The sequence below is a fragment of the Microtus pennsylvanicus genome, chromosome 11 (assembly GCF_037038515.1).
Source record: "Microtus pennsylvanicus isolate mMicPen1 chromosome 11, mMicPen1.hap1, whole genome shotgun sequence".
Classification (NCBI taxonomy): domain Eukaryota; kingdom Metazoa; phylum Chordata; class Mammalia; order Rodentia; family Cricetidae; genus Microtus; species Microtus pennsylvanicus.
The window spans coordinates 22,241,298-22,251,317 of NC_134589.1; the positions used below are offsets into that span (position 1 = coordinate 22,241,298).

Below are 10,020 nucleotides of genomic sequence, written 5' to 3' on the forward strand. Positions count from 1 at the left end.
GCAGAAGGCCATATTCTCCAGATGGGAGCTGTTGGTCAACATGATTGTGCAGGAAGAGCTGGCCCTCGGGGAGAGGGCTCTGGGCCCTGAAACATGAATGCAGAACATGGCCTGGAGGACTGGAGAGGTACGGCTTTCTGCTGGGCCCAGTGGCTTCCTGGGTACTCACTATGGGAAGACACTTGGCTCATTCTGAGCAGGCTTTCAAAGCTTGGGTTAATAACCAAAGTCACTCCTGGGGGAGAGACTTTTCTTCTTTTGTACTTTTGAGGAATTAATATTCTGGTGATATTCTGGGCATGATAAAGAGGGAATTTCAAGACCTATCGAAGGTAAGCTAGACCCAGGGGGAGTTTTAAAACAGTATTAGGGTCTTAGAGAGTTGAGGCCCTAGAGTTTTGAATAGGGAGCCACTGTTTAAGGTCAATGCTATTCTTCATCGTCTCCCCTGAATATCCCCACTCAAGGGCGGCCAGGGAGAGGATGAAGGACCTCCTTGATCACTTAGCTTGTGTCCAGACTGTCCTAGGTCCAGTGAGGGCTGGTGACAGTGGAGGTGGGCAGAACTTTGGGCACCTGAGATATTGGAAATAGAGGAGAGAGAGAGAGAGAGAGAGAGAGAGAGAGAGAGAGATTTGAGACTCCTGCCCAGGCTGAGTCACCCTAGTGGGAGGAAGCTGGTATCAGAGTAGAACGTCACTGAAGTGGTCAAGATCACTTAGCCCCCAAAACTCTGAGGATTGCTAATGGAGCCCGGGAAGGCTCACATAGAGGTCACTGAGATGGGGACTCAAAGGTCATATTTTTTTCCAAATGAAGTTTGGTGGACTTGTCCCCAGTATTAGTTAATTTCATGGTCACAGGGAGGAAGGAAGGGAGAGTAGCATCTTGCTTGGCTGAGGCCCTTAAATAGCGATATGTTCCTATTGAAGACCTCCATGCGGAGCCCAGGGTGCTCATATGAATTGGCTGTGCATATAGACAGTAACATTTTTGTATAACCATACCCCAAAATATTGAATGTGTTTTTTTCTTGCCGGATCTGGTAACCCTGTCCTTCCTAGGTCTATAAATGGTCCTTGAGTCTTTCACCACCAAAACCCAGTGAGACATTTTCTGGATCCTTCGGAAAACTTAAAAGAATGGTTAACAATCTCTTCGTCGTAAGCATCTGTACTTCCCACCGTGCTCTCTTTGACTTTGCGTACCAGTCCCAGCATGTCAGTACTAGCGCCTGACATCAGCTGGCGGCACATTTGGCAGGAGCTATGGAAATGGTTATTTAGAGCAGAATATATAGTCACTAGGTTTCCTAGGTGGAGGGACCAGAAATCCCAGGCGCTTCACGCTTGAACAAATTCCGTGTTATAAGGAAAGAACAGTTGTGTGGAGGAGATGAGGATTAGTTGCGGGCGGGGTCCTGGGTGGGGCCTGAAGACGTTAGGACAAGGAGTTAATTTTCAGGTATCTTCTATGGCAGGCAATTTTCTGGGACCCGTGTGTGGACCTCAAGGTGAAAGCAAGTGATATGAGGAAACCAGAAAAACAAAGCCTGAGCCGGCAGGCTGCTCAAAGGGGGACAGCCACGGGCCATCTTGAGTGGCCAGTGTCCATTGTAGGTGGCCAGACTACTTGTCAGGTTACTGTCTGGTCTGATTTCTCTGGTCTTTGGGGTTCCATGGTAATATGGTGGCCCTCATATTCTGACCAAAGCCTGGAGAAGCAGAAAAAAAAAGGATCCCTTCTGGGAAAATTCGTTTCCTCCTTGGACACATTACAGCAAGCCATCCGCGGGTTCTCGGGATGGGAGCGATGGCTCAAGGGTGGGTGGGACAATCGGGCTTGCTACCTGAGTCCAGGCAGAGCTTCAGCGTTCCAATGAGACTCAATTTCAACAAAGATGTTTATCTGGCTATTGATCTTGAGGTTGATGGCTTTCTAAGACTTGTCTGAGAAAAGGGGCCTTTTCTGTTCTCCCAGTAGCATTTTCTCTCTTCCCCTGTCCTCCCACAACTGAGTCATGGTGGATGGAGAGTTCTCTGAGCACTGAAATCACCTAGACCTGAAGGAACGTCTAGGACAGTGGTTCTCAACCTGTGGGTCCCGAACGATCCTTTTACAAGGGTGACCTGAGACCACCAGAAAGCACATATTTACATTATGATTCATTGCAGTAGCAAAGTTATAGTTATGAAGTAGCAATGAAAGTGATTTTATGGTTGAGGGGGGTCACCGGAACATGAGGAACTGTATCAAAGGGTGGCAGAATCAGGATGATTGAGAACCACTGCTCTAGAGTAAAGGTCAGAAGCTGGTGGAGAATCCTGGCCAAAGGGACTGCTGTATTCTGCATGCACAAGACACTGCCTCTTTGGTCAGTTGTCTCTTCTTGGACAACTGGGCTAGGCTGCAGACACCAATATTCCATCAGGTGGTTAGTGTCTGGGACAGTGCGTTTGACTTCGGTTCCTGTACTGTGGGTTTCAGAGTGGTCTTGATTTTTGAAACCAATGACATAATTTCTAATTTATCAAGCCCCCTTTGGGATAGTTTTGACAATTCTGTGACTGACAAGATATCCATTCACTTGTTGCTAAGGAGGCCCAAAGGCAGCGAGCAGCTCAGACGCCTATGTTCCCTAAGTTTTTTCCTGTACTTCGAGGTCTCCAGTGCATTTGGCCAGAGATGACGTTTTAGCCTGGGCCTGCTGGGATGTCTGCTTGGTGCCCAGTGACACTGATCTCTGAAGGAGCCCTCCTCAGGAACCACAGGGGGAGGTGGGTCTATGCTGCTACTGCCCATGGAGCAGAAGCTAGGGAGGAGGCCTCTTGCCATTTCCCTGTGGTGTGTGATGCTGAAGACAAAGGGAACTTCTGAAGTACACGGATGCTTTGAAAGAAAAGAAGCCTCAAGCATGTCATATTTGAACCTCTGAAACTCCTGTTTCTTTTGTAGATGAGCGATAGGGACAGGATAATGGGGGATAGAGAATAAGCCACAGCCATGCCCCACCGACTCGTAATCTCCATGGAATGCGTGTGGATAGCTAACTGCAGGGTGTCTGAGGCCCTGCCTCAGTTCTCATGGACGAGCTGAGGCTTATAGTGCACTGGGCTCGCTCAGGGAATTGCTGCAGAGCTAGGCCCGGAGTCCAGGTCTCCTGTTCCTTAGGGTAGTGAGTGTTTGATTGATGTTAGAAACACTGTAGAGAGGGCTTGAGAAGGCCTCTGTCTTGGCTATTTTGCATGACAGGCACTGTGGGGTAAACAAGGCAAACTGGGTTTGTGCGTGTTAAGGATTGCCTGGGTGGGCCAACGAAGAAAGACTCATGGTTTTCCTAGAAGATAGAATTAGGGGCTTAGGGGAAGTCTGATCACCCAGTGTCTGTGCTGATAGTTTAGCAGTTGTTATCTGGGGATGATACCATCACTCGCCCCTTGCCAGGGGACATATAAAATGTCTCTAGGCAATTTTGGTCATTGTAACTAGGCCAAGAAGTGGTGCCAGCTCTGTGGATGCAGAAACTTCATCTTTTTCTACCGTCTCTCTTCAACACTTAGAGTGAACTTGGTGCAGCGTAGGTTCCCAGGGAATATTAATTGAGCGAGTGGATGAATGAATGAATGAATGAATGAGCAGGCCCTGGGAAAGCCTGTTGTATCATTGTGTCCTCCCACCTGGGCCCCTTTGTAAAGGGAGCAGGGAGTTAGGGTGAGTTCCTTCCCACCTTGAAACCCAGGGCAAGTGGCCTAACAGGAGGGGGTGACAGACAGGGAGACAGAGAAGAGAACGGCATCAGGTGGCAGAGGTGAGAAGTGTCACAGACACTGGGCAGTGTACAGGGCAGCCCTGAACAACCCAAGATCGCTCAACCCACAGTGTTTACCCTGCTGAGTCAAGAAGCTCCCCGACAGGGTGGTCTTCAACCTTGTAGGAGAGCCGGGAGAGAAGCAGTCACAAGGAGGTTGCTAATGGGGCAGCTAGAGCTGGGGTGCAGAGGCTGACGTACCCCCAACTCTCTTGACCGGCAAGAGTGGCATGGAGCCACTCTCAGGCAGCTGTGGAGGTGTCTACCATCCCGGGCGTGTTCTTCACAGCCAATCACCCTCCTTGAGTAATCTCAGAGAGAAGCTTATAAAGTGTTTTTAAGAGGCTGAGAAGCACAACTTCAGAAGCACATAAACGCTTCCATAAACGCCAGCTTTGCAAAACGACTCCACGGAGGAAGAACAAGCAGGACCATCTCCTACGCTTGGGCAAGTCCAGGGTTTGAGGTGGAAGAACCGAGCTTGTCTTTGGTCCACAAGTTTCAGGGTCTCCTCTCTTGATTTGCTTAGGCATCTGGTAGTGATTTGGCTCTGATCTTTTTATTCCTACTCTGCGGTTGGTCATCTCTGGGATGTGTTTGGTGACCAGGAAGGTCTAAGTGGTTTTAGGCTCAGGGTAGATGAAGACTACAAGGGAAATGGTCTTCCAGCCCTGCCCATGGCTCCAAACAGGTGGATTACATGATGACCAGCTCATAAACTGTCTGAAGGGTTGGTTATACTGCTATCGTATTGCTCCTGAAAGGGGGCACAGAGACATCAGCAAACTCCAGCAGAGTGCTTATACCCATGAGCCTTTGCTGCCCTTACCATAAACTATCACCAAAGACCATCCTTTTGGCTAACCAGCACTTCTAAAGTATGGAGGGGCTTTCAAAACACACTCGTAGTTATCTTTGGATCCTCTTTGTATCTATGTGGAGTAGACAGAAGAGCCCCCTGATCTCTACTGTTCCCACCAGGCCACTAGGGATCCCAGAGAGGTGACATGCTCAGTGTCACGGGGTGAATGATTGATGGAGTCAGTATCTGAATGCTGGTCTCTTGTCCCTAAATTCTAGGTATCCTGAATTGGAGTCTAAGAGCCCAGGTTTCAGATATAAGTATTACCACTCGCCCCCTGATTACCACGAGTGTTCAAGCAATGGATGGCAACTGGCAGAGGTTCACTGGCTATGAGGCGCACACGGAAGAGTTGAAATCCCAAGCACGACAAGCACATTGCCACAGCTAGTTCTCTTAATTTTATTAAATTTAAATCTAAAAATTACATTTATTTCTTCTGTGTGTATGTGTATACACAGGTGCATGCAAACGCGGTGTCCATGTGTGGATCAAAGGGAAACTTGTAGTTGCTTCTTTCCTTCTACCATATGGGCCTGGGGATTGAACTCAGATCGTCAGGCTTGGTTGCAGGTACCTTTACTCACTAAACCATCTCCCTGGCCTACACATACTTTTGAAATATTTATTTTAAAAATTATTATTGTGTGTATGTGTGCATGATATGTGTGTAAGAGTGTAGACACATGCATGCTCCTGCGTGTGTATGTGTGTGTGTGTGTGTGGTGTAGGTCAGAGGACATCTTTCAGAAATCAGGTCTTTCCCTCTACTTTAGGATCCCCAGATCAAACTCAGGTTGTCAGGCAAGAGCTTCTGCCCACTGAGCCATCTTTCTGGCCTTTACTTTTAAAATTAGCTAGCGAGGTATCAGGTTCCTTATGGAATGTGTCTGTATAGATAGGTCTGTATTAGTTTTGCTTGACCCTGCTCCTCACTCCCACCCCTTCCCCTCTTCCCTCTGCTCCCCATCATCTCTTATCCTTTTTGCCGCACTTTCCCCTTCCTATGTCCTTATCACATGTTCTAGTACCTTCTTCACCCCCCCCCCCCAAGTCTCTCTTATGGGCCCCTTTCTAGTTGTCTGACTTACACACACACTCCTACATAAACACACATGTGTAAAAATTAGAAGCGAGGAACCACATATGACAGAGAACACGTGGGGTTTGTCTTTCTCAGCCTGTGTTTCCTCACTCAACCCAATACTTTCCAGCTCCATTCATTCTCCTGCAAATTCCATAGTTTTCTTTTTCTTTATAGCTGAATAATATTCCACTATGTATCCTTTACTCCTCCTTCATCACTCCGGTGGCCCCGTGCACGGATGAACGGCTGTGGGAGTATGGGTGACAGATGGACAGATGGGGTTCCTCGGGGGAAGACAAGTAGGGAGGACAGAAACCAAATGTCATATGTGAGGCCACTCCCAGTTTATGAGAGCTGAAGCAAGGACTCTTTGACGAGGTCATAAAATTCAGCCTGCCAGGAAATGACAATGGCTGAGAGTCCCGACTTAGCAAACCCAATTGGACAATTTTTTTCCCTCTTTTACAAGGAAAGACATTCTGATGGATAGCAAAAATGACATTCTAATGAGATAGGCTTTCTGGGAATGGATAGGGTTTTCCCAAGAGCTAAAGACCTGGAACACGCCAACACCCCATGGAGAGTGTATATAAGCACTGTAGGGAGCCCTGGGGAGTCCACAACCTGAGCTCCTGCCTAAGCTGCAGCCTTCTTCGCTAACGTCATGGCCACCCAGATCTGCACCCCGAACTTCTCCACTGGGTCTGCCAAGGGCCTCTGCGGCACCTCAGGCAGCTTCTCTCGGATGTCTTCTGTCCATTCCATGGGCTCCTACAGGGCCCCCAGTTTGGTTGGCACTGTGGGCTCCATGTCCTTCAGGACAGGCTTCTCCGGCCTCGGCAGCTGCTTGCCGGGCTCCTACCTGTCCTCTGGGTACCACTCCTCCGGCTTTGTAGGAAATGGAGGCTGGTTCTGTGAGGGCAGCTTCAATGGCAACGAGAAGGCGACCATGCAGGTCCTGAATGACCGCCTGGCCAACTACCTGGAGAAAGTGCGGCAGCTGGAGCAGGAGAATGCGCAGCTGGAGTGCCGCATCCGAGAATGGTATGAGCGTCAAGTGCCATACATCTGCCCGGACTACCAGTCCTACTTCAAGACCGCCGAGGACTTGCAGCAGAAGGTAATGGACCAGGTCCTCTTCCGGCGGGCCAGGCAACTCCCGGAAGCCTTCCATTCCAAGATTCAGCTGCTCACTGAAGCATACAGGAAATCCTTCTGGATGGAGAGAGCTCTATTCTCTGGGACTTGGTTCCCTGGGGTCTCAGGCTTCTCTGCTGGTCTGTGTACCCTGTTACCAGCTGGTCTACTCCTTCCCTTGTTGTCTTAGCTTAGGGAGGGAAGGATCATAATCTTAGTCCCCACTTGGTGTAGTGCTGTATCTGACACCTTCCTAGCCACTGGCTTGCTTATTCTTCATCCTGGAGATAGGGCTATCGCTGTGCCCATCTAACAGATGAGAAGGTTGAGTTTTGAGAGCCTGAGCAGCTTGCACAAGGTCACACAACCTAAATGTGGAATCCAGAATCAGAACCCAGTTCTGATATATCAGAACCTCACCCTGATGTATCCTGCTGGGCCACCCTGGAGGCTACAGAAGCCAGGACTGATGCGCAAGTGATGTGGTTTCCCTCCTAGGGCCCATTCTCCTTCCATGACTGGATATTTAAAGACATTGCCTGTATTTAGAGGCATCTGTGAGCTGTGTCCTCCCGCCCCCCATCCTCACATTGCTAGCCCTTCCCCAGTTCAGGGCAAACCTCTTGTTTTTCCAGATCCTGTTGACCAAGTCTGAGAATGCCAGGCTTGTCTTACAAATTGACAATGCCAAGTTGGCTGCTGATGACTTCCGGACCAAGTGAGTAGCCCAACTAGGGCAAGTTTGCTCTGTGTCAAGTTCTGTCCCTTGAGTTTTGGGAGCTGGTGAGGTGGGAATAAAGCCCAATACAGCTGTAAATTGGAAGCCACGGCAGAGGCCTTGGATCCCTCCCGAGACAAGGGAAAGGACCCCTGTGTTTCTGACTCTAAGTTAGCCATGGCAGCCGCTTCCCTTGCTGCAGACTGGGCAGGGTTCTGTGTATGCAGGTATGAGACGGAGTTGTCCCTGCGGCAGCTGGTGGAGGCGGACATCAATGGCCTACGCCGCATCCTGGACGAGCTGACCCTGTGTAAGGCTGACCTGGAGGCGCAGGTGGAGTCCCTGAAGGAGGAGCTGCTGTGTCTCAAGAGGAACCACGAGGAGGTGAGATTGCTGTCACCTGACCCCAAAGGTCCCCAACCAGCCAAGGAGTCACTGCTGACCCCTGGGCTCACTGTATGGCAGGAAGTCCACGAAGCACTTTGTATCTTAGTTTACCCCCACTTTCATCCCAAAAGTTAGATGGCATCATGAGCTCCATTTTACAGCTGAGAAGACGGTTGTAAAGATGTAATGTCATTTGCCTACATCACACAGAGACTACACCCTCACCCATGACACTTCAACTCCATTTGTGTTATGGTGTCTGATAATAATTCTATTGGCTTGGTGTGTCATCCCCTAAATCCTCAGGAGGGGTGAGGTATAGCTAGACCCATGGGGAGACCCATGTTCAAAGAGGCCAGCTCCCTTGTCTCACGGTACCTGAGGGAGGGAGGAGAATTTGAACCCAGGTCATGGAACCTACCAAGCCAGCAACTTTCTCACAGCCACATGCCACCCTTGCTTTGTCACCGCAGGAAGTCAATGCACTCCGTTCCCAGCTTGGGGACCGACTGAACGTGGAGGTAGATGCTGCCCCGCCAGTGGATCTCAACAAGATATTGGATGACATGAGGTGCCAGTATGAGACCCTGGTGGAGAATAACCGCAGAGATGTGGAGGCTTGGTTCAACACTCAGGTGGGGTTGGCGACCCAGGACTGTGGGCTGTGGGGTGGGGTCACTGTGGAAAGGGGGGGCTCTAGGTCTCATCCCGTTCTGCATTCTCTCTTCCGTAGACCGAGGAGCTGAACCAGCAGGTGCTGTCCAGCTCCGAGCAGCTGCAGTGCTGCCAGACGGAGATCATCGAGCTGAGACGCACAGTCAACGCCCTGGAGATCGAACTGCAGGCCCAGCAGAGCATGGTGGGTGGTCTCTGCCCAGCTGACTGGTCACAGTTCATTGGAGGCTCTCTGACATAGCAATGTGCTGGACATCACGTTCTCACAGGGCCTAAGCCCAACTGTGTGCAGATACTAGGATAGCGGGTGTTTAGGGCGGAATCCCTTCTCAATAGCGCCTCTTCCCCACTGTAGCGGAATTCCCTGGAGTCTACGCTGGCTGAGACAGAGGCCCGCTATGGCTCGCAGCTGGGTCAGATGCAGTGTCTGATCACCAATGTGGAGCACCAGCTGGCTGAGATCCGCTGTGACCTGGAGCGGCAGAACCACGAGTATCAGGTGTTGTTGGATGTCAAGGCCCGGCTGGAATCGGAGATTGCCACCTACCGTCGCTTGCTGGAGGGCGAGGATTGCAAGTGAGTGATCCTCTGCCTCTCAGAGCTGGGCTGAGAGAAGGGCTTGACACACTTTCAGAGCTGAGGGGTTGTTTCGAAGATGAAGGTGGCGGAGCTGAAGCCATTAAAGAATCCTTCTGGTCCAGGGCTTTGGAAATGTTCAAGGGGACAAGATAAGGCGAGGCTCAAGCCCATCTTCGGCCATCTTTTTGGTGGACATTTCTAGTCTCCCCTCTTGCAGCTCCATCCTCCCTTCCTTGGGGTTTCAGAGTCACTTAAATGCTCTGATGTCATCCATTGTCGTTACCACTGTCCAACAGGATCCACTAAGTTGGTCTAATGCTCTCATGCCAAGTGCTTCACATTGTGACTTCATTTCTTCAGGCTTCCTGCCCACCCTTGTTCCACGGAGTGCAAGCCTGCTGTAAGAGTTCCTTACGTCCCCCCTACACCCTGCGCCCCGGCTGGACCCTGCACCCCAGCTCCCCAAGTCAGCACCCAGATTCGTACCATCACCGAGGAGATCAGAGATGGAAGAGTCGTCTCCTCCAGGGAGCACGTGGTGCCCCGTGCACTGTGACCAGCCACCAGTGAGGCCTAGGCCTCGTGGCTCTTGGCAGCGAAATGATTTTGCACTTCCCTCGGGCCCTCCTTGCTTAGCAGGTTTTTCTACTAAAATTCATCTATTGTTTCTGGTCTTAACTGTGCTTTTTACGCCATGCAAAACCAGGTTTCCCTGGAAACATACCCAATAAAGTGTTCTCTTGGCATAGCAAAGCAGATCCTGACTG

The 10,020-nt window shown here is 50.3% G+C and overlaps 1 protein-coding gene across 1 annotated transcript; it reads left to right on the forward strand.

Moving 5' to 3' along the window:
• Nucleotides 1–6,421: 6,421 nt before the first annotated feature.
• LOC142860053 (keratin, type I cuticular Ha6) lies at nucleotides 6,422–9,809 on the forward strand. The gene is made up of 7 exons (XM_075990771.1): nucleotides 6,422–6,877; nucleotides 7,530–7,612; nucleotides 7,840–7,996; nucleotides 8,473–8,634; nucleotides 8,733–8,858; nucleotides 9,030–9,250; nucleotides 9,614–9,809. The coding sequence occupies exons 1-7, from the start codon at nucleotides 6,422–6,424 to the stop codon at nucleotides 9,807–9,809; spliced, it is 1,401 nt and encodes a 466-aa protein (XP_075846886.1).
• Nucleotides 9,810–10,020: the final 211 nt, after the last annotated feature.

Excerpts from the sequence above, each read along its gene's own strand:
- LOC142860053 (XM_075990771.1), top strand. The coding sequence starts at position 6,422 with ATGGCCACCCAGATCTGCACCCCGAACTTCTCCACTGGGTCTGCCAAG. Across the intron at positions 8,635-8,732 it reads AGGCTTGGTTCAACACTCAG|ACCGAGGAGCTGAACCAGCA; the intron begins GTGGGGTTGGCG and ends TCTCTTCCGTAG. Across the intron at positions 9,251-9,613 it reads CTGGAGGGCGAGGATTGCAA|GCTTCCTGCCCACCCTTGTT; the intron begins GTGAGTGATCCT and ends TCATTTCTTCAG.